This window comes from Talpa occidentalis, unplaced genomic scaffold (genome assembly GCF_014898055.3).
Source record: "Talpa occidentalis isolate TD23 unplaced genomic scaffold, MPIMG_talOcc4v2.1 talOcc4.11, whole genome shotgun sequence".
Taxonomy (NCBI): domain Eukaryota; kingdom Metazoa; phylum Chordata; class Mammalia; order Eulipotyphla; family Talpidae; genus Talpa; species Talpa occidentalis.
In genome coordinates, this window is record NW_023601104.1 from 79,524,800 (window position 1) to 79,549,861 (window position 25,062).

At 38.4% G+C, this 25,062-nt stretch overlaps 1 protein-coding gene across 4 annotated transcripts in view; it reads left to right on the plus strand.

The window, feature by feature from the left end:
* RPS6KA5 (ribosomal protein S6 kinase A5) overlaps positions 1 to 25,062 on the plus strand; it is a 147,430-nt gene that overhangs the window by 71,980 nt on the left and 50,388 nt on the right. For 3 of the 4 annotated variants that reach the window (XM_037503707.2, XM_037503709.2, XM_037503710.2), the window contains exons 3-4: positions 118 to 336; positions 22,298 to 22,413. In XM_037503707.2, coding sequence (XP_037359604.1) covers positions 118 to 336; positions 22,298 to 22,413 — 335 coding nt within the window. Of the gene's footprint in view, positions 1 to 117; positions 337 to 19,141; positions 19,269 to 22,297; positions 22,414 to 25,062 lie in introns of those variants that run through there. The other variant, XM_037503708.2, reaches the window with a different exon arrangement.

Below are 25,062 nucleotides of genomic sequence, written 5' to 3' on the forward strand. Positions count from 1 at the left end.
GAGTGGTTTTTTGGTTTTGTGGGGTTTTTTTGTGAGTTGTAACTTTCATCTTCCAATAAATTACTATTCTGTCTGAATAGCATTTTAATTCTCTTTATTTTTCTTTTCCATTTTCAGCTTATGGAAAAGTATTTCTAGTCCGTAAAGTAAGTGGTCATGATACTGGAAAGCTGTATGCCATGAAAGTCTTGAAGAAGGCGACAATTGTTCAAAAGGCCAAAACCACAGAGCACACGAGGACAGAGCGGCAGGTCCTGGAGCACATCAGGCAGTCGCCGTTTTTGGTGACACTGCACTATGCCTTCCAGACAGAAACCAAACTTCACCTCATTTTAGGTAAGCGTCCATCTTGAACAGACTTTCTATGGAAACGCGTCTCCTTGGGTGTAGAATTGCCGTGCACTCAAAGGACAACCTGCCTCAGGCTTCGTAGAAATAAAGTGTGATTTTCATCATTTTCTTTTTGGTGGCGTTTCCTTGAACATCGTGGATTGTCTGCATTTGGAACTTCCCCACCTGAAGGGACGTGTATGTTGCGTCCACGCTCCTGTACTAACCTTGACTCGGTAGGAGGCTCTGTTTCCCAGGGCCAGAGCTTCCATTCAAACATGAGGAGCTGAATGGTCACACAGGCCATGGCTTTTGTCTTGGGAGTTCTCAGAAACATACAGGTTTGGGCTGACCTGGGATATTTGTGGAAATCAATAATTGGGAAAAATAAAAAGAAAGACATCTGTACTTAGAGATGCTTGACTTTTCTGATGGAAAGCCTTAGCACTTAGCAGAGCTCCACCTGTTCAGTTGGCCCTTCGGCCACTCCCACTTCAGTCACAGGGGAATTCTAAATGATTCCTTTACTCTCCTTCCCCAGAGTCAGACTACTCGAGAGGAACTTTGGACATGTCCTCCTTGCATACTGCCAGACTGATGTGCAGAGAAGTCACACTACTTTCTATTCCCACCAGAATAACCGGGCATGATTCCTGTGTTACAACCTGCCTCCTTGAACATTTTCTCTGTTGCAGTTTTAGTCCCATTCTTGCCATGATTTGTATTTATGTGTTACGTTTTATCCAACTGTTGTAAGATAGGATTTCAGGGAGAGCAGTTTCTGGAGTGCTCCACTATTGCTCCCACTGGGTACCACTGACCCTCTTAGCAGTGCTGCCAAAGTCCCCTCTTTGGCCATGTCAGAGGTTCTGGGAGCTGCATTTCTTGAAGTCTCATAACCTGTGTAAACTTGAGAATTAAGAATGCAGCTCAGTTCTGGCTCATTCAAAAGTCTGTGCTCAGTTTGTAAAATAGTGATGCCTGTATTCTTAAATTACTGGGTTTTTTTTAGACATGTATTTGTCAATTTTATTGACCCATGAAGTTATGTGTCAGTTGCATTTTTTGCGATCCTAGTCTTTTTAGGCCACAGTCTCTCTTGTCCTGTCAGAGTCCCCATTCATGTTTTCATCTGCCTATTGATCCAACTAGTCAGTATCATGTGGCCCTTCCTTCTGTTTCCTGTACACATCTACTCGGCTGCATGTTATTTACCGATTTTTAAATATGTGTTCCTTCAATACTTTACCTATTTGATAAGAATGCTGCAGGAGATATAGCAGCAGGCCCTTCCCTTAAATGAATATTCAGACATTCAAATGGAAAAGAAATAGAAATGAGCAGCTCTGGTCCACTCTGAGCTGAATAGCATCAAGCCTGCCGCTTGCTCCTGCACCTCATTCCACCAGAACGTCCGAGGAGCTTTCTAGGGAGCACAGAGGCTGCTTGTGGGATGGTTGCCTCATCCAGCTTCTTGAGCAAGTAGACCAGCTCACAAAAGTTAGATCACCAGCCAGAAGCAGTGAGAAACCAAACACTTAGTCTCTTTACCACATCACAGCATTTCTCTCTCTCCACCTCTCTTTTCTGCTCTCTTAACATAAACTGTGCTCAGTCTTTTTTGATTGTTTATTGTAAACAGTATTGTTTTTATAAGTAACGTTTTTAAATTAAAAGTAGATGAGTGAACTAACTTATATTTGACTTAAAAACAGTACTTGATAATGTTGTATCTTAGTTGTTGGTTTTCCATTATTTTTGCTCTTTGTCAGTTGCCAGCCAGTAAACAAATACAAAACAGAATAAGAACATCCATTTCTTGTGCCAGCTCAAGAGTGGACTATGGACCAGACAACATACTTGTTCCACTATATGTGACACAGAGCATTTAGAAGGCAGGTACTGTTGCCTCTCCACCTAGATACATTTTTTTTTTTTAAAGATTTATTTACACAAGAACCAGGGTACAGGCCAGATGCATGGGAGGGTAAGAAGATTCACCAGAGACAGAGCAGGGAACAGAACAGGCAGACTGATGAAATACACTGCTGAGGGGAGCAGCGGACATGACAGGAGAGGTCTCCAGTGCCATGTGGGACCCTTGCCGGCTGGCTGCGATTGAACCAGCATCGCAGAGGCTGTGGACAGCTTCACAGTGCAGCACTCAACCACCTGTGCCACCAGGGGAAGCCCTCCACCTAGATACATTTAGTAAAATTTATTTTTGTTCTTATTTAAAGTTGTTATTTGACTTGAACATCCAATGCTTTTCAGAAATCTAGAACAGGGCTTTATTATAAGCTGCTTGTATGATTCAGGGTCTTGTTTGCCATGTTCAACGTGCTCAGTAGGTCAGTTTTCCAAATAATCTCTGTCTAGTCGGCTAGGACTGCTGTAACAAAATCTCACAATTCTAGAGGCTAGAAGTCCTAGACCCAAGTACCAAGGGTTGATTTCTTCTGAAAGTCATCAGGAAAGAATCTGTCCTGGGCCTCTCTTCTTGGCCTTCAGATGCCACCTCCCGCTCCCTTTTCCTATGCTCTCCTCTGGGCATTCACAGCCTGGCTGTCTCTTGTGTTCAGGTTTTCTCTTGGTATAAGTCAGGTGGGTCTAGGGCTTTGTTTTAACTTAGTTATCCTTTGAAGGCCTTGTCTTCGATTGCAGTCATGTTCTGATGTGCTGGGGTTAGGATTTTATAATATATGAATTGAGGAGAGGAATACAATTCCACCTAGAGCTGTCTAGCTCTGCAGGCCCCAGCTGACTATTTTGATGAATAAGTATACACTATGGACCTTTTTTAGAAACATGTTATGTTTTGATAGCTTTTATTACCACAAAAATGTATATATGCATATAGATGATATGTAGGGAAGCAAAAATAAGAAACCAAAAGGCTATTTTGACTCGAGTTTACTTAATTACGTATCCCTCTGTTATGATTTGATATAATAGCCTTATAGATCCTTTTGTCTGTCTGTCTGCATAGATATGTTTCATCAAAATGATGTCCTGTATGTGTGACTTATAATCAGCTTTTTTTCAGTTTGATGTCTACCTATCCTGGTTAGTAAATTTTTATTTCATTTAATACCCAATTATACAAGTTATTTATTATGGCACTGTAAAATTATTTTTTATTATTATTATTTTTATTTTATATATTTTTATATCAATTTTCATTTTTGCACAATGTATGCATTTTCATCTTGGTTATAGTCCCCATACAATTCCCACCCCCGCCCCCTTGTTTCGATCCTACTCCCTCCTCTCCCCCATAGTGTGTCCCTGGTTTATAGTTGCTTGTTGATTTTGATTTCTACTTTATTATAATTAGTCTTTTTCCTGTTCCCTTATTTAGGTTTTCTAAATTCCTGCTATGAGTGAGACCATCTGGTATTTTTCTATCTGGCTTATTTTGCTGAGCATGATCCCTTCCAGCTCCATCCATGTTGCTGCAAATTGCATGAGTTTATCTTTTTTGATTGCTGAGTAATATTCCATGGTGTATATTTACCACATCTTCTTGATCCAGTCATCTATTTTTGGGCATTTGGGTTATTTCCATAGCTTAGTTATTGTAAATAGTGCTGCTATAAACATAAGGGTGCAGGTGCCCTTTTGAATTAATGTTTCTGAGTCCTTTGGGTAAATACCTAGGAGTAGAATTGCTGGATCATATGGAAGCTCCATCTTTAGAAGATTGAGGAACCTCCACACAGCTTTCCATAGTGGTTGGACCAGTTTGCACTCCTATCAGCACTGCAGGAGAGTTCCTTTTTCTCCACATCCTCGCCAACATTTGTTGTTGCTGGTCTTTTTAATATGTGGCACTGTAAAATTTAGCTGCTAAAAGAATGATTTGTTAACCCGTGATTCTGTGGGCTAGTTGGGCATTCTCTGCAGGTTTAGCTTGGGCTCATTCCTATGTGGTCAGCTGGACAGCTGACTGTTCTTCAAGAGCTGAGGCAGTTACACTCTTGTGACTAGCAGTCAGTGCTGGTTGTTGGCTAGGGCACCTCTCTTCTCCCCCACATGCCTCTAGCTAGTAGATCAGCTTCTTTCCAGCATGGCTGTCTCAGGAAGAGGGCAAAGGTAGAGGCGTCAGGGATGCCTGAGAACCAGAGTCTAGCATTTATAGCCTCCCTTCTAAACACCAGCCTAGGTTCCATGGGTGGGTAAATAGACTTCACTTTTTGATGAAGGGACTGCAAAGAATTTGTAACCATCTACCACACAAGTTCCTATTTAGATTTCACTGTCAAATCATATCCTTTATAGCTGATTTGTCCAAACCAGGATACAGTCCAGGAACACTCAACTTAGTTGTTTTTGAAATTCCTTAATCAGGAACATTCCCTTTTTTATATCCTTTCATTGGTCTGCAAAAATATCTTGTAGTGTCTTTTCTCTTATTCCTCCTTCTGTTAAGTTCCAGTAGTTGGGAGGTTTGAGCTAGTCTCGATATATTTACATTAAGCAACTTAGCTAGAATACACGATAGGTAAAGTTGCATATTACATTTTATTTCAGTTCAGAAGGAATCTATGATCTGGTTGTAGTAATGCTAAGACTAGTTTATAGAAATGATGGCCTAATTCCTTTAATAGTAGAGTTGTTTTTTCCTGAGGAATGAAAATAATCTGTGGGATGTTTTGACACTTCAGTTTCAACATTTAACATTTGATAATTCCTTGCTTAAATCAGCTATTTCATTGAGTTGCAAATGGTGATTTTTCTAATCTGTCCTTCTATATTTGTTAGTTGACATTACTGTGAAGAATGACTTGCTTTTCTTTTTTTCCCCCAAAGATTTTATTTATTTTTTGTGTAGAAGAACTGGGGTATAGGCCAGAGGTGTGGGGGGTGAGAGGATTCACCAGAGACAGAGTCGGGAGCTGAGCAGGCAGATTTACTGAAATACACTGCTGAGGGGAGCAGTGGGTGAGACAGGAGAGGTCTGCTGCGCCATGTGGGTCACCTCCCTGGCTGGGGATCAAACTCAAGCTGTCATGGTGATAGTGCTAAGACTTAACCCCTAGGCCACCAGGGATGCCCAAGAATGACTTTCATTCTTTGTAATTCTTTGGTTACCCTGAAATATAGATTCTATGGAAAAGCAAGAGCCAATCCCTGTGAACACTTGAAATAAGAAGTTAAAGAATTAACTGACATGGTGGTGTATTTCAGGGTCCCTGGTATCAGCTACCATCCATCTTAATCCAAGGTAGCTTACTCTGCACTACTCTGACCTTTTTCTCCCCCCACTTAACAGTGAATATGTCCTAGAGATCACTTGCTATCAGTTCATTAAGGTTTTCCTTATTCTGTTTTTATTCCTGCGTAATATTCCCTTCGTTAGAGTAGGTGACCAATCCTCTGATTGGATTCTTGGGTTACATCCAGTCTTACTATCATGACTACTTCAAGGTAGTATATTGTCTCCCACTCTCATAGGAGAGACCTATAGGCTCAATTCCTGGGAGAGCGCTGGGCCTATACTTTGCCATCTGTAATGCTGCAGGACATTTCCGTAGGAGTTGCCTCTTATACCTGCCAGCGGTGTATTAGAGTGTCTGTGTCTCCACAGAGCATATTGTTAAACTTCTGGATGTTTGCCTGTCTCGTGGATGAGGAATGGTGTCTCAATGTAGGGTTCATTTGCATTTTTCTTCTGTATGAGACTGAACATCTTTTTATATGTTTAAAGGATTATTTATTGTTGTTTTTTTCCTGAGAATTATTTATACTTTTGACCTTTTCAATTTTCTAGGCACTTAGATTAACCATTTGTTGACATACATTGAAAATACTAATGTTTTTCACTTGTCTTTTTACTCTGTGTTTTTACTATGCAAACTTTAAAAGTTTATGTATAGTATAATTTATTTCAAAACTATTTTTATGGCTTACGGGTTTTTAATCATAGTTAGATTTCAGCTCTGAAATTATCAAGGAATTCCCTGATATTTTCTTCCAGTATTTGTGTACTTTTATTTTTGCTATAGAGGACTTTGGTCCATATGGATCTTTTTGCTAGGTGTAACATGAAATAAGTAGTATCCAATTTAATCTTTTTCAAATGGTTACTTGGTTTTTTCATACTACCACCTAATAAAAAATCCAGGTTGACACTGACTTGAGGTGCTTCCTTTTTCATGTATAAAATTCCTGTCTGTATTCAGATCTGTTACTTAACTTTGTTCTGTTAGAGTTGTTCAATCATGTGTCATTACCATCGGTTTAGTTTATCAAGGTTTAACAATTAGCGTAGAAAGCCTAATCCACCTTTATCTTTCACTGTTGCTATATCTCAGAGTTTTGAGGGGGGACCATCATGTTTGTTTATTTTTTAGTCTGAACTTTATAATCAAATTGTCTTGTTCTTGCTGGGAAGAGGGGGTTTGCTATGTTGTTTTATTGGAATTGTTTTGTGTCTAAAAATTAATTTTGGGAAAATTAATTTTTAATTTTTTTGTGTCTAAAAATTAATTTTTTGATACTATTCAAGACAATGGTATGTCTTCTCATAAGTTGAAATTTACTTCTGAGCCCACAGGAGTATCTTATTTTCCACTTACATTGCTTGTGAAGTTCATCTTAGGTGTTCTGTCATCTGCGGCTCTTGTACACAGGATCTTCTCCACCATATTCTCTAGTTGAAAGCTGTTCCTTTGCACACTGTTTTATACCCTGCTGCCTTACTGCCTTTCCTTATTCTCCTGCAGCATTTCTGTCCTTTCCTGCTCCTTCTCAGCCTGCCCACAGCTTGTTGTTTAGTGTTTATGGTTTCTTTGTCTCTGAGTTTTGCGGGAGGAGTGTGTCTGGAGGGGGTCAGTCATTCTTGCTGTTCTTGAAGATGTGATCGCACTGACATGGCCATTTGGGCCTAGGTTGCTCTCACGCTCCTACTGGAATTCGTGGCTCACGGGTTAGTTCTTGAGGAGGCTTGTTCCTCTAGGCTAAAATTTGCTTGCCTGGCACAGGCTTCCCCAGATGATAATGTTGGTATTGTCTTGCCAGATGCTCACCATACACTTGCCAGAGATGGAGTAGGCATTTCTGTCAGGACAGAGTGTGTGCGGTTGTTCTCTGCAGTATACTTTATTGTTTGCCTTCCATTCCTTTACATTGTTTCTGCAGCCTTTAAGTCAGGGCTTACCACTTTTTCTGTAAAGAGCCAGATGATAAATATTTTAGGCTTTTCAGGTCTTAAATTCTCCTTCATCATGGACAATAAGAAACAAATAGGCATGGTAGGGTCCCAGTGACATTTTATTTATGAACAGTGCTGAAGTCGATTTGCCTCTAAGCTGTCAACTTCTCCTGTAAACCCAACTGTTTTAAGTCATATTTCTGGTTGGTTTTTTTTTTTTTAACTTCTAAGACATTACTATCTTTTTAGACTCTTTAATTTATGTCTTATGGAATCATATGGATTGGATAAGTTTTCTCCTCTATGTTTCTTTAAGCATTTCCAAATCATGTAACATGAAAGCCATATCTCCTTTGTTAACCTTTTCTTTACCTCTGGATGGTTGCAACAAAAAATGTAAAAATGTTTTCGTCTATTATCTTTCTCTTTTTCTCAAGACTCATATTCATTTCAACTAACTGTGGGAGGGAATTCTATGTGGAAAACAATCTGTGAAAAACAGTTTTTCTTTTGGTGTTCTCTGATCTCTGTTAGTGGTAATTTTGTCAAAACACCAGATGATTTATGACTGTATAAACTGTCAGATTAATCACTGAAATACACTAAAGAAGCAAATCACAAAGGTATTTATAAAGGTGAAGCCAAGGAGCCTTCTCAGTAATGAATGCCACCCCAGTTCTGTCAGATGAGTCATCTTTCAGTGACTTACGAGGTATTAAAAACTTCAAAGTTTCACTTTCCCATATTAATTTCCTCTCTAGAATTGCAAGGGTGAGGATACCTGCTGAGATGGTAGCACAATGGTTTGTGATATGTTGCACCCTATAGTATGGCAGAACAGACAGTGACTAAAGGAGCTTCCTTGCCTTGAAGTAAACGTGACAAATCATGACACTGATAAACAGATCTCTTAGTCAGAACTTTATAATGATTTTTGTAGCTGGGATGCATTCACAAGAGGTACTTGTAGAATGCTGAGCTAAAATCTAAAGGAAAAAAGTGAAATGCTTTGGCATGATGTTATAAAGAAATCACTTTCCAATGTGTGTGGAACATCATGTTGAGACTGTGCCTCACATACAAAACAAGAAGAAGGAGCCATTGAGAGACTTAGGTGGTTCAGAGGCGGAAGAGTAAGTGAAAATGAGAACCAGTGTGTGTAGGAATTCATGTATATGAGGCACAGCTGAAGGATGAGAAAAATTAAAAAGAGCATGTAATAGTGCGGGCAGGGGGCTGGTCTGAATCATGGGGGACATGGAACTAATAACATTTAGCTCCTTGAAAGGTGCTACTGTAAGACAAAATACTGAGAGTGAAATTTTACATGAGAGAATTTGAGATTTAAAGCTTAGATGAGTAGAAGGCAGAGTATTAGTAGAAATAAGTGGGTGTTCAGAGAGTGAAAGTGTTACAGGGCAACCCCAGGGGAAGCAGGGGTGACCTGGGTGTGAGGTCACCCAGGTTGGAAGGAAATGCAGAGGGAAACTAGTAAGAGCAAATAAGAAAAAGTGCTATATCTGTTATGGGTTAGCAGACCTTTCCAGAGAAGGGTAAATTCTAGAGAAAGGACTAAGAGTCTTAGCCCTGCGCTGTGCACATTTATTCTCTCCTTCCCAGCCTAAAGCCTCTCCCACAACCAAGCTGTGCCAGATTATGGGTCAGACCAAGAAACCTCCTAGTTGACCCCCTGTCTTTGTGTTTAGTGGAGCTGGAGGGACTGGATCAGTGCTGGATGTCATGCGTCTGGCTTTGTTCAGTCGAGGTGTCAGGACAGAAAGAACAGCCCAGAACCCTGAACAAACTGTGTCCCCAGACTGTTCTCCTCAGTCACTGTAGATGACAGCAAACTAAAGAAGGGTCAGACTTCTAAATGAAATATTTCACCATAAAGCTACTTGAAATAAGTCTTCCAGGGCCTCCCCGGTGGCGCAGTGGTTGAGCGCTGGGTTGCAAAGCTGCCCGCAGCCTCTGCAGTGCCGGTTCGATACCCGGCTCCTCCCCGGCTCCTCCCTGGCCACCAGAGGAGGGTCCCACGTGGCACGCAGACCTCTCCTGCCACCCGCTGCTCCCCTCAGCAGTATACTTCGGTCCTTCTGCCTGTTCTGTTCCCTGCTCTGACTCTGGTGAATTCTCTCACCCTCCTGCGTTTCTTACTGTACCCAGTGCTTGTATAAATAAATAAATAAATAGATAGATAGATAGATAAATAAATCTTAAAAAAGAAAGAAAGAACAGTCTTCCAGAAACCATCCTCATCATTTTCCACTTAACCAGAAATTACTTTCCCTCTAAATGCACGGAATCAGGTTGCCATACTGTGCTGGGGTTTACACTGGGTAATAAATATTTGAAACTTGGGGAAAAAATGAAGTGTAACTTAGTGACAGAATAGAAGTTAGAGGACCAACAGGAGAGGAAGGGAAAGAATATTCCAGGCACAGGGCCCTACCCAGCATTCATGATAGCCTGGAGTGTAGGACACTGCAGAACTCAAGTGTGAATAAATTGTAGAGCCTCACAGCAGCAGGTCGCCAGGTCAAATCATGCAGGGTCTTTAGAGTCTGGAATCAAATGAAATTGGGTTTAAGTTCCAGCCTTGTTACTTACTATCATCTTGAGCAAGTCACGTGGTTACAAGCTTGATGTACAAGTTCATAATGTATGCATTAGCTCTTTCTGCACAACAAATACCGTAAATTAAGTGGCTTTAACACAGCCATTTTGGGGAGACTCAATTTCAGCTGAACTCACAGGAGTGGTTCTTATAACCAGTCTCATTTTGTACTTCTTGAAATATTCTTTTGTTTTGCAAAGTGCAGATTAATAATGAAATCATAGGAGGACTGAAAGTACCCATTAACTTTAGTAACATGAGATTGTGTTTAACCTTAGCCTGCTTGTCCTATGGATGTGAAAGAAACCTATATCCGAATCCTCAGAACCTGTGAATATGTTGGATTATATGACAAATGTGACCTGTGGCTGCAGATGGAAGTAAAATTGTTAGTCAGCTGACCTTAAAATACAAAGATCATCCTGGAATATCTGGGTGGGCCCAGTGTAATCACAGGGATCTTTGAAAGTACAAGGGGGAAGCAGAAGAGGAGAGGCAGATGGAGATGTGGCTCTGAGCAGGACAGAGCGATGAGGAAACAGACTTTCCCCTGGCTTCCAGAATAAATGCAGCCCTGCTGACACCTTGATTAAATTTTCATTCTTTTAAGCCACCAGTTTGCAGTCATTTGTAAAAGTGGCAGCAGGAAGCGAGTCAAGGAAAGTGTAATAGAGCCAGATCAGACTTGGAGAGACCACTCTTTAAAGAAGTTTTGTTATGAACGGAAGGTGAGAGAAAAGATGGGACATGCAAGATCAGTGAGGATGGTAGTGTAAAATGGGAGAGATTTTGTGTTTTTAATTTTCATGTTATTTGTGTGGTCTCTTTTTTGAATGCTTCCTCATAGACACAGAATCAGAGTTCTCCAACTACCATCACAGAAAATTCTCCTAAAGAAGTTAATTGCACTTGAATAAAACCAGATATCTCTGCAATTTTAAAACTTGAGAATTGCACAAAAATATGAATTACCTAAGAAAATTGCTCTTTGGCCTAATACTGACTCAAACGAACTAGACCCGAGTAGTACTTTAGAGAAATATATGTTAAGTATTTCTAAGTCTTGAAAATTATGCTTGCATTGAGAGAACTGGTAAGTCAGGGCATCATAAATTTAAATTTTAATTTTAGATCCTTGGAATTAAACTTGGCAATGTTTTTTAATTCTATAAATTGTAATAGATGTATATAAATAATAATAGTGCTTGATTGTCACCATTTAATCAGTGCTTACTCTATGCCTGGCCCAGGCGTACACCCGATAGCACATTTCATCTTCATGCCAGTCTTTATGTGGGAGTTGGAATTACTTATGTTCATAGTTTATAGGGCCAGAATATGAGCAATTCTATGTATAAAGATTATTTGGCAAATACAAAATAATTGAGATATAATTTTCATATAACAAAGAAGTTCTTTTGGTTTAATCAAGGTCAGACTAAGCATCATAATTATAGTTCTTTGTATAGCCTGTAAATAAATCTCACTATAATTTAAATTGATGTGGGGGCTTTTTTTGGAAGAATCACATTGAGGGAATGTTCTTCACAGTTTCTGAGAGCATATCAGATTTTTTCAGTTGTTTATAATTATTGTCTTGAATGGGCTATTGATGATTCCCTTCTGTTCTTCAGTTATGAACAGAATAAGTCTTTATTTTCACAGCTGCTGCAAACTCAGATTTCCTTCCCCCTTCTTTCTTCTGCACCTTCAAAATTTGTGACTTGGAAATGCCTATCAGATTAGTAAAAATTCTTTATAATGATAATAACAAGGGTTGGTGAAAACTTTTTTCAAGGCATTCATTCACCGTTGGCGGGTGATATAATGGATATAGCTTTTTTGAGGAAAGTACTTAGAAAAATTGGCAGCTGTTATCAAAATTCAGTGTGTAACTATGTTTCATCTCAGCAATCCAGCTTTAGGAATTTGTTCTATTTATCTGTCCCTGTCCAAATGACATACGAGGATGTGTGTTCTGGCTTAATCTTCTTGTTTTTATTTTTGTTCTAATTATTTTAAGAATGAGAATGTCAGTACCAAATAAGATTGACTGTGGGGTAGAAAATCCTAGACTTTTTAAATTTGTATTATTCACTTTGCCTAGTACCTGCTTGGTATCAGAAATTACTTTTAGTATTTTCTGTTCCTTCTGACAGTCTCTGTAGTTAACCCTTCAAGGTTGTTGTCTTTGGTTTATAGCTGAAGTGTCTTAGGCTCAAGGAGTTAAGAGGGGCCCAAGGCCACATAACTGGTCAATGGAGGAGCTACCTGACTTCATGTCTCTACACAGCTCAGTCCACATCTATCAACTTCTTTGGAGGATCAGGAGAAGCAACATTATTTACAGTAGCAGGAAATTAGATATTTGTAATATCCAACTTTGACCTCTCTGGGTCCTTTCCCATCCATGCTTTATGTTTTAATTCAGTTGGGTGGTGATTTTTGTTTTTCTATACATGGCCATGATTGGGTCCCTTTGCTGCTTAAAGTCATCATTGGCTCCCATTTTACGTGAAGGGCATGTGGTGTAAACTCTGTACTCAGGCTTTTGAGACAGTCAGCCCCAGCCTCAGCCTGTCTTTCCCACTGTTGTGCTCTGGCCCCCATGCTCCAGCCCATCCAAACAACCCACTTACTGCTCTTTGAACATGCATTTTCCTTTCTGGGTTTCAGTATTTCCCAATAGAACAGTCACTTCTGTCTCTGCCATTCTGCTTTTTAGCCTACTGGAGTTGACTGATTTAAATGGGTGGTGCATATAAAGTGCTTAAACCACAGAGAGTGGTCCAAAGTGGTGGCTGTATTAAATGAAGTCTAGAGGAGTAGTAGGTGAGACTAAAGGTCCTTGTGGCAGGCAGTGAGACAGTACAAGAAATGAGTTAAAGTAAAGGCCCCTCCTTAGAGGGGAGAAGAATGGTGGAGTTGAAAAATTATTCTGAGTGGGTGGGCAATAGTTTGATAAGGAATTTATCAGTTATTTACACAGTGAAACTTTGCACATAGTAAGTTTACAGTGAAGAACTAGTCAAAACATCACCTCTGTGACTCCATATTTATGAAGGGATGGAAATCAACACCATTGTGGGGAAAACTAACATCTCCCTCTTCCTGATGGCGTGTGGCATGATAGAGCACATGGTTGCATTGGTATCCCCTCCACAAATACATAGCCTGCACCTCATGGTGAGAAAATATCAGGTGAAACCCAGATTGAGGAATGGTCCACAGCATAACTGGCCAATCATCTTTTGAAGGACTAAGGCTTCCAACGAAGGAGCATGACAACTAGATGCAGTCTGGGCTGAGCCCAGTGGCTGCCAGAGCATTATTTGGGCAAATTAAAAATATTGGATAGGGAGCGTTGGTTATAGATAACAGTATTCTTATCATTGCTAAAGTTTCTGATATTGATCAGATGCTCACTGAAGAACATAGGGGTAGGGATACGAGTTATTTGAGAATAGTTCCCCAGTTTATTCTCAACAGGTTCAGGAAACATGGGCACACAGGAAGTAAGAGGGAAGACTAAAGCAAAAGAGGCCAAGTGGAAACAGTTGGTGGCTTTGCATAACGATATATGGAGATAGCTAGTTCTGTTCCCTGGGAATTTTTTTTATAAGTTTGAAGTCGTAGCAATATAATTTAAAAAATAATAATAAAATAAAGCCCAAGGGTAAGACATTGTAAGCTAAAAAATAAAAACTTTAATAGGCCCAGACATAATGCACAGTTTTTACCAACCTCCCTAGACTAGTGCCAGCTTTCATGCCACCGTTCCCAGTAATGTAAGCCTGTGGAATAAGATCAGAATATAATTTCCCCCAAATCAGCATTATCCAAGTTTGTTTTGACATTGTCCAAAGCTTCTGCTTTGACATTGTCCAAAGCCAGGGTAAAGTTGTATGGAGTACAGATGTTGTCTTTTGTATGTATCTCTCACAACTGAATATTTGATGAGATTTGAACTACAAACAATTTGAGGTTCTAATCTCTGGCCAGAATCGAGGATGTAGCTTTACTCTGATGCCAAATTCAGTTCCAGCTGCTTTAATAGGCAGGTGGATTAAGGAGCTAATCTCTTAGGAAGGATTAAGGAGCCTTTTACAAGGTTATAGATATTCCTGCAGACAGTGCCAATACTTTTCTTTGAAAAAACAGTCATGGGTCACTCCAGCAAGACATAAACCCAATCTCTGAAGTCCTGTACTGTAACTGTGTCGGTGATCACTTTAGCTTTGCACATCCCCAAAAACGATTGAAACCCATTGTTTTACTATCGTCATTCAATAAAAAAACTCAGTATGGCCCCCCCTAGAATGTCTGATTTTGAGTATGATGACATTGGATGGGCTCTCTAAATCTTAATTGTGAAAAATATGTAAGATAGTAAAATTATAGAACCAAATTTACAGAACTATTGACTCTAAGCCATTTGGACACTTGAAATACACAATAATTTGTCTTAAGGCATTTCTCTTTCTTGTAATTAACAAGACAATTGCCCAAGGAGACTGACTTCCCAGTAAAACTGCACTGGGAAGGAAAAGTTCAGCCCTCACTCAGCATGTGAAGCCACCATGGAATCACTGCAGGATTTAGTTATTTAAATTATCCAGAGCTATTATCTAGACATTATTTTCTCTGGGGTTTATACAGTTGTTATAAGAGTACCTGCCTCTTAGCATTATTTATAAAGATCACATTCATTTTCACATCTAAACAGAACAAGCTCATAGCAAGTGCCCTCTGTCCCTCGTTGTTATTACTACTTTGTCCATTCTCAAAAGCTGTGAACTGTATTACAATACAGACAGCCCAACCCTGTTTTATGTCACTTAATTCTCATGTGTCAGGAGCCCTTTCCCACTTTCCCTGTCTGGGGTCGTAAGATGCTGCCTCTTTCTGCACAGCAGTCATCGGGAGTGAATATTGACTCAATGCCTCATCCATTTTCATCATATGTCTACAGAAGCAAAAAGCCTTAGTAATATCAATTAAAAACTTTTCTCATGCTGTTTGTGACAGTTTTCCTGTCATAAAGAGAATAAATGCAGTCAGCACTGGCTTAAATAAAAACCCTCACACTTGCAATTTATTGTGTGAGAAATTGACAAAGACATAAGAACTTCAATTTCTAGGAAATTGATGAATCTGTAATTTTGACAAGGAAGCTTTTCATGGTAGACAGGTTAGTAGGATCAAGAGCCCACCAGGCAGACTGGACCTTAAGTAATTCTAGTAGTAGACAGTTTCCACCCAGTTGCTGATTTCACCTGATTTTTTTAATAAGTCTTTATTATTAAAAATGTGATTTATGCCCACTTGTAAAGGGACAGGGGTGGGGAGGTAGGGATTCCTTGAGTGACAAAGCTAAGAAGACGCTTGCTCTCAGATGTCAGTGAGGACCTGGGCTTTCATGATGTTACTAACTCTACCCCAGAATCTCCTGGCACCCCTGATTCCAATGTTGTTTTTTTTTTTTTAAGAAAATAAAAATTATGTAATTCAAATCCAATTTAATAATAACCCTGATGGGATTTCCCAAATATTGTGGGGATTTTGTTGTTTCACTACCTGGCTAAGTTGTTTTGAGTTTCAAGGTCAAGTCCTAAACTTCCCTAACAGAGTTGCTACATCTCTGGGTAAACACTGAGGTGTAAAGACACCAGAGACACAATTCTAGCACATCCTTAGTAGTCAGAGAGCTTGCTGAAAACGAATACCCCTTTCTCCATTTGACTATTTAAAGCTCTAAGCCCCACCAGTCCAATTCTAAATACAAATAAGCTCCAGAACGCTGTGCCAAGCGAGGGCAGCAGTCGGGAGAGGGGAGCCAGTGTGCAGGCAATGCCAACGCTGCTGTGTGTGCTGAGGTGGAAAGCTCTGTGTGGGGGGCTGACCCTAGGGACAGCTGCCGGACCCTGTCTCAGATGTTTGCAGATGACACTGCAAATAAACAGGTTTATTTATAAACTTGATAGAATATTTCCATTCAAAATCACAATGCTACATTAGGATGATGTTGCTTAGGATGATTTTTTTTTTTAACCTAAAACTCCTTGGAGAGTCTGATAAAAATTGCAGACCCTCTCTTTTCAGGAGAACACACTGTGCTGACATATAGTTGAAAAGAGTGTACATGATTTAAACAAAGCACTTTTGGATGCATCATGGCACCTCTTAATGTTGTAAGACTGGGCACAAGAATCCTATCTTCCCCTTCCTGAAAGGGGGAGCTCTTGCACCTCGTAGCAAGCAGAGGATAGGACTCAGAAGACAATGATAACTACCACTTTCTGAGCTTTTACTACTTGCAGGCACAGCATCCTTCTTATCCCAGGAGATACTAAATCATATAGCCAAAGTAAAGACCCCTGGTGACAGGCAGCAGTGAGTTCGCTCCCTCCTGAGAGGATGCAGTGAGGACATAGTTTGTCTTCATGGTTTTCCTCCCGAAGATGAACACCCGGTCATGAGCATGGAGGTGCGTCAGGCAGTCTCAAGTTGGACAGTCCACACGGTACCAAGCCTGTAATCCTCAAAAGTGTCAAGGAAAGATTGAGCAACTTACAGATTCTGAAAAAGAGTTACTGAAATTAGCATATGGTTCTCAATTGGAACCTTTTGCCATAGAAAATATTTTGGGAACCAGGAAAACACGAATTTAGGTTTGAGGACAAAAAGTCCTGGGTGCTGGGCTTGCAACTTTTTCTGTAGTTGTTTCAAAATAAAAGTAAAGCAATTGTATTTCTATATACTAATGTCATACAACTAGAAAATGAAATTTTATAATATCCTTCATAGTACAACTTTTTAAAAAACACAAAATGCTCATAAGTAAATTTACTCTGTAAATTAGAATACACTGCTGGGAGAAATTAAAACTAATAAATAAAGAGATAAACCATAGTCCTGGGTTATGAAACTCAATATTGTTAGTATGTAATTCCTCTACCAAGATTAACAGAGAAGACTCAAATAAATAAAATTGGGAATGGAAGAAGGGGACAACACTACTGACTTTACAGATTTAAAAAGGAACATAAGATCCCCCAGTACCACTGCCAGGTATTTACCTAAAGAATATGAAAATTATAATAGGAAAAGATTTATACGCTTCTATTGTTCTTAGCACCATTATCCACAATAACCAAGTCATGGAACCAACCTAAGTGTCCAAAGACAGATGACTGGATAAAGAAATTACGGAACATATACTCAAAGGAATACTACTTAGCTGTTAAAAAAGATGAACTAGTGGCTTTGGGGACAAAATAAGTGGATCTTGAGATGATTATTCTAAGTGAAATAAATCAAAAAGTGAAAGAGGTATACCAGATGGTTTCACTTATTTGTGGAATATAAATAACCAAAGAACACATACTGGCAAGGCACAGCAAAAATAATTCTTACATTGTGTGAAAAATATACTGGTTACTAGAGGAATAGAGGGGAAGAAGGAGGGACAAGGAAATGAAAGGTAGAACACTGGCAGTGGAGTTTGGTGGAGGATGAGTAAAGCATATGGAACATATGGAGGGGTGAAAATGTACTCCCAAAGTCAAATATATGTATAAATGACTGACACATTAAAAAAGAAACCTTGATTTGTAACCATAATAAATATATTAGAAAAATAAATACAAATTCAAAAATTAAAAAGGTTCATAAGGAAATGCAACAGTATGTCAATAAATCATATCATTTAGATTAAATACAGAAGTGCCTAGAAAACACAAATTACTTGAATTAAGAAGAAAATAATATATGACTATACCTGTAACAAGTAAAGAGACTGAACTAGTTGTAGTAGCAGCAACAGCAAAATATAACCACAGTAAAACACTCAGGTCCCAATGGCTTCACTAGTGAATGCTGCCACTTACTTCCCAACCAGACATAGACATCACAGGAAAACTGCAAACTAATATCTCTTATGAATAGAAACACAAAATCCTCAACAAAATGCTGTCAAACTGAATCCAGCAACAAATATAAAGGATCATATGCCATAAACAAGTTGAATTTGTCCCAAGAATGCAAATTTGGTTTAATAAACAAAAGTCAATTTGTGTACCATAGTATTAGCCTAAAGGAAAAAACCATAAGATCATTTTAATAAACATAAAAAAATTGACAAGATTCAGCACTGCATGATAAATTCACTCAATGAAATAGAAGTGAACTTCCACAGCCTGATAAACATATCCACAGCTAACAGAATTCTTAGTGATGGAAGATGAAATGTGTTCCCCCTAAAGTCAGGAGCAAAGCGAGAATATCCACTTTCATCACATTATTCAACATTGTAGTTAAGAACATAAAAGACCTTCAGATTGGAAAGGAAGAAGAAAACTGTTTATAGATGACATGATCTTATAAATAGAAATTCCTTGATGGCCTCCCTGGTGGTGCAAGGGGTTAGGCACCGCGCTATGAAGCAATCCACAGCCTCTGCAACATGAGTTCAATCCCCGGCTGGCCAGGGAGCAGCCCACATGGCACAGCAGACCTCTCCTGTCTCGCCTGCTGCTCCCCTCAGCAGTGTATTTCAGTCAGTCTGCATGTTCTGCTCCCCACTCTGTCTCTGGTGAATCCTCTCACCACCTCGCATCTCTGGCCTGTACCCTAGGTCTTGTATGCATAAATAAATAAATCTTTTTTTAAAAAAAGAAATTCCTAAGAAATCCACTAATAATTTATTAAAACTAATAAACAAGCTAGGCAAAGTACTGGATACATAATCAACATATAAAAATAAATTATAGTTCTGTACACTTGCACTGAAAAATCTGAAAATTATCTGCTCTTCATATTAGGATCAAAAAGAATAAAGTACTTAGGAAAAATTTAAAGGAGTGTAAAACTTTGAAAACTATAAAACATTTTTGAAAGAATGAAAGAATACACAAATAGCAAGATCCCATGTTTATGAATTAAAATACTAAATACTGTTAAATGGCCATACTGTCCAAAAGATCTACAGATTTAATATCTCAAATCTGTTTCTTTGTAGAAATTGGAAAATCCTGAAATCCAAACAGAAAAATCAAAACAGTATAATAGCTAAAGCAATTTTGCAAAGAAAGACTGGAAGACTGATGCTTGCCATCTTCAAAACTTACTACAAAGCTACAATGATCAAGGAAGTGTGGCGCTGGGGTAAGAGTAGACATTGTAGATCAACAGAGTAGAATTGACAGTGTAGAAACAAACCTTCACTTTTATGGTCAGTTCATTTTTCACCAAGGGTGCAAATAAGGAAAGAACTGTCTTTTCAACTAACAGTGCTGGGATAACTGGATAGCCATATACAAAAACATGAAATTAGACCCATACCTAACAACATAAAAAAAAAACTAATTCAAAATGGATCAAAGACTAAAGACTAAAACACTTAGAAAAAAATATTGATAAATCCAGATGGTCTCACTCATAGCAGGAATTTAGAAAACCTAAATAAGGGACCAAGAAAAAGACTGATTATAATAAAGTAAAAATCAAAATCAACAAGCAACTATAAACCAGAGACACACAATGGGGGTCGAGGGGAGGAGGGAGTAGGATCAAAACAAGGGGGGTGGGATTTGTGTGGGGACTATAACCAAGATGAAAATGTATACATTGTGCAAAAATGAAAAATGATGTAAAAAATATATAAAATTTTAAAAAATGAGAAAAAAGGAAAATATCGGTAAATCTTTGTAACCTTGGTTTTGGCAATTGTTTCTTAAATATGACATCAAAATCACACAAAAAAGCATAATTTAGATTTTGGGGGAGGATGGAGTGATTAAACACTAAAACTGAATGTGTTTATGGTCTCACAACTCTGTGCTAACACCATTGAATTTAACTCTTCTGCTGGATGAGTTTCATGATGAATTTCAGTGAATTACATCACAAAAAATATACAACCAAAAGGGCAAGATGAACTTTAATAACATACACAAAGGAAGATATAAAAGTGTCCAATAAGCCATGGAAAGATACTAAATGTCATTATTCAGGAAAACACAAACACCACTGCATAAGAACAACTAAAATGAGCAAGTCCTAGAGTACCAAGTGCTTCCCCATGGAGATTCCCACTAAGCTCGAATCCTCACCATTGTTCATAGCACCATACTCCATAGCTACTCCATGGCTCCTGGTTTTATAGAGCCCTTTTGCAGCCTTTGTATCTACTTTTCTCGTTAACAGTCTGGACCCCTGGATAGAACTGCTTTTTTTTTTAACTTTTGGAATCTTGCAACCTGATACTTACAAATGAAGCATATTTATTTGTTGAATGGCAAGTCTTCACTTTGGTTTGTTGATCTGTTCCAAAAGTAGAAAGTGTTAAGTGATGTTGTTAGGTTTGTCATCTTAGATTTATAGTTAGTTTTTCTGTCTCCCCCAGCAAATGGAAAATAAATCACTTTATATTTGGAGCAATAGTAATTCATCTTACTTGTCATTCTCATTGTATGGAAAAAGAATGAAAGCTCAGAGATTTATTTACCCAAGGCAGGACAGCAGTGAATCTATTGTCTGGTCCAGGTATACCAATGACAAAGTTCAGGTTCTTTTGACTATTTCACATAGCCCCAAAGACAGGAATGCATTGGATTTTTTTAAAACAATAATAAGCATACATTGCATACATTGCATAGTGCAAAGAAGCACTATGTTGAGTGTCCAGATAAATACCTTGATCCTGACTTTTAAAAACTTACAGTTTAGCAGAGATGGCAAGTATGCAAATGTTTTGAATACCGCAAGATAATTGCAATGGTAGAAGTCTTTAATATGTGCAGTGTTTAACAAAAAAGGCAGTGGTTGAACTCTGCTGGGCTAATTATTAAAGAAAAGTGAGAACATTCAAGGATGTGTAGGAGTTTGTCAGTTGGTCAACTGATCTATGGGTGCCTATTTCTGTATCATGACAAACTGAAAGCCATTCATGCATAACCATCAGTTTTAGGTTTAAGTAAATAACTACTTAAAGTAGAAAAAAATTCATTGTTAGTTTGCAGGAATGCTGTGTTCCTTTACACCTTTTTAATAATTAGTTTTGTGTTCAGATATAATTAAAACTCCTTGGCAAAATGCAGAAGACTTAGCAGGAATATGCTTTTTGCTGGCATGTGCTTTGTAAAATATATCACAAAACAGCCAACTATTAGCATTTGTTCATTCTTTTGCATCTGAATTGTTTGGGGGTGTTTTTTTGGAGGGGAGATTTAAAGTTGAATGGGCAATTTGTGAGAAATTTGTGAGTTCATGAAGATTTTGCTGTGTCCTTTTATCAAGTTATGGTAAATGTAACTAGTGAATATACTTGAGATACATACTTCCCAAGTTATTTAGAAAAGCTTTAAATTGCACTGGCAAGTGTAGGTATGCATTATTTCTCTTACACAGATGTTGTATGTTAGTGTAATGGTTAGTTTCTAATGAAACTACTGATTTATCATAAGTGTCTTATTAGAGTGGATAATGAGTATAATTGTTTTATTATTGTCCATCTATCTCCCATATTTATTTCTCACTACAACCTTTTAACTATTATTGCATTATCCCTCTTAGGGATAAATAGGATGCATTGAAAAGGAAATTGGAATCTGCCAGTGTCAGATATCTTGATTTGACTATGTTGTGCTACTTTTACTCTGGGGCTATTGGAGCAGTCAGTGAGAAGGCTGCCTGTTGCCTAATAGACTTTTGGGGAAGTCTACATAGATAATTCTGGAAAATAGGGGATCTACTGCAAGTAGTGACTGCAAGTATCACAAAGGAAAGACTGCGGATTTTGTTTGTGTTTTGCTTTATTCATTTTTTTCATTGTATTGATTGTAGTGTCTGTCTTGGTACTCACAGCAAGGTATTGTATGGTGATTTCAGAGGTTCCTGATATACCATGTTTGGGAAAATGTATGTAAATATATGCAGATTTCATGTCGTAGCTTTAATGACAATAGTCTGAGCAAATTCACTTGATTGTCATTTAGGATACCTTATGAAACATGAAACTCTATTACTCTATGAATTTAGTAATATATTTTATGTGAAACTGTATACTATATACTAAGAATTATACCAGAAAGATAATATCAGTGCCTTATGGTTAATCCAACATGATTGAAAGGAAATACTTTCTTTAGTTTTTGAATACAAGTCAAAGAAAGAAAAATATATTTCATTTTTAGATTATATAAATGGTGGAGAACTTTTTACTCATCTTTCTCAAAGAGAGCGTTTCACAGAGCATGAGGTGCAGATCTATGTCGGAGAGATCGTGCTTGCCCTTGAACACCTGCACAAGGTAAGATGCTTCATCTTTGGGGTTTCTTCTCTGAAAAAATCTGTTAACTGAGGTGATGCTATAACTAAAAGTTGAAGCTCATGTTTTTACATGTCGTTGTCTGAGTGGAGATGGTGAGAGCAAACTTATAGGCTGTTATTTTCTCAATTTCATAGTTCCCATTTAAAAAGTCAACTTGCCTTTTGTGATTCCTGTGATGTATAATAGATTCAAAAAGGTAGCGCTTGTGTAATATTTCGGTTTTAGTCAAGAAGAATCCTAGTGCTTAATGCAAAGTATCATTAGAATAAAAGCTTTCCATTCTTAACTATTCAAATGAAACCCACGTCATAATATATATTCCCTTAATTGTGACTTACTCCACTGCAGAATCTGCCTGAATATTTTCAAGGTGCTATTCCCTGATTAGATTGGGGATATTTCAAAGAAGCACCCCCTATGTCCCCTCCCAACCTCACTTGAGCTTACTTTACTGTTTCATCCCTCAGGCCCTCTCTTGCTCCTTCCCCTCCCTCTTCCATTGCCTCCAATAGCTTGAACTTTGTTACTAAAAACTCTACATGGAACTGATGCTTACAGTGCTGTATGAATTAAAAAAAAAAATACTGTCTCAGTTACTATTAACCTTAATCTAAGAAATTTTGACCTATATTCTTTACTCACTAATGAGAAAGCAGTTGTCGTGTGGATTAGGCTTGTCTGTACTTCCTCAGACAGAAAATGCTGGAATAATTTTTACCAAAGGGGTGTGAGCCTGCGTGACCTCAGTCACTGACTTCAGATGCTACAGGTGCATCCTCAGGGCCTGATTCTTCTTTGTTGCATGGTCACACCCTTCACTGCATTACAGATAAACAGAGATGAAGGTGCTCATTATGGAATGGAGGGAAACTTTTGAGGGAAAAGGCAAGGAAGAGGGGTGAAATTTTTCAAGGAGCAGGTAGATTGGAATTGTAAAATGGGGGCAATGGATAAGAGACTATGAGGAAAGATGTTGAGAAGATAGAAGAAAGGGGTCAAGAAAAGGGGTTCAGAATAGGACTCTTAAGAGGAGTGACTGAAAACTGCCTAAGGATGGGAGGGAAGAGGCTGCGCGCCAGGAGAGAAGGTGGGTAGAGAGCTGAACTGAGGTGAGCAGAACAAGTGTCCGATCCTTCGGTAGAGTTGTCAGTGGGGTGACAAGCTTTATGCGTGTGGTTATTTTTATGGATATAAAGTAGTTAGGACATCATTTGGACCCAGGAATAGGCTGCAGATACCGTTAGGGCTATTAGATATAATTATTTATGATATTAAAATGATGGTGGGAATCATCATAAATTCCAGAGTGAAAATCAATACCATGTGAAGCTCCAATGACTAAGCTATCAAATTCAGCTTTTAATTTGTGTGAAAGCTTTAATTCTGTTTATTAAGGTCAAATCCATGAACGGTAAGTATTATTGAAACAGGGTAATCAGAAACCCAGAAGTAGAGAACACAATAGATGCTGGATTATATTAACTGATTGATACAGAGTGACAGTATTATAGCAAATCAGATCTCAGCAATTTTCTCTTAAGTACAGTGAAGTATAACAAAGCCAGATTTTAATTTCTTGACAGCCATTAACAGTTTCCCAGGAAGAGACAAAAATGGAAGCTTACTTGGAAGTAATGAATTAAAGTAGACAGTAAATGATTTATGCCTAAAATCTTAAAGAGGTGGTTTTTATTTTATTTAAGTGCTGCCGCCAGTTATTAGGTATTTATAATGCTTCAAGCCAAATACCTGTTCAGTAACTGTTGCCTTTCCTCTCCTATAGAAAATTGAATTTCTTGGGGGAAAATTGCCTGGTGTTTTTCCTTATGTAATTTTTTATTTCAATTTTAAAAGATTGTTAAAATCTGTTATTTCATATACTTAGTGTTGAAAGGAAAGCAGTGTTTTGAAGTTGGAAGACATTCAGGCAGACATAACATGAAACATGGAATTCACATTTATCAAGAATTTTTATGACTTGGGTAGATTTATTTGTGTTATCTAGTAGAAGTAATAACTAAAGTGATTTGCCATAAAACTTAAATGCCAAACAAAATGGTGGCATGTATAGCTATTTTGTAATTGAATTACTTTGCTTATTTAGAACTAAAGTACAATTAAAATTAACCTATGATCTTCAACCTTTATGTTTATGAACCCTGTTATTCAAAAAGCCTTTATTACCTATTTGACACATTGTGCTGGATGCTGGGTAAATGCATAAGCGATGAAAGACAGAGTCTGAGCATGGCTAGGCATGACAAACAGGAAATATCTGGGAAATAAAAGCTTTTTTCATATAAGTACAATGTAAGTGTGGGTGCTTAGGAAGAAAAACAAAGAAATGACCGGTGTGGGATCTGTCACCAGTGGGCATGAATTGACTAAGAAGGCACCAGACACTCATCTGGAGTGAGGGGGCATTATATTAAGAAGCATAGAGACTGAAGAAGCAACAGTCAGTGGGAAGACCCTACAGAACCTGGCCCAACAGGAATGGCCCCTCTTTCCACAGAGAAGGAGGACATGGCTGTAGGGGTGAGGGGAGCACAGCCCCCTTGGCCCTGAGAGGCGGGGGATCCACCTTGACTAAGCCCTCGTAGCACCTGAGCAGGACAGTGCCTTGTC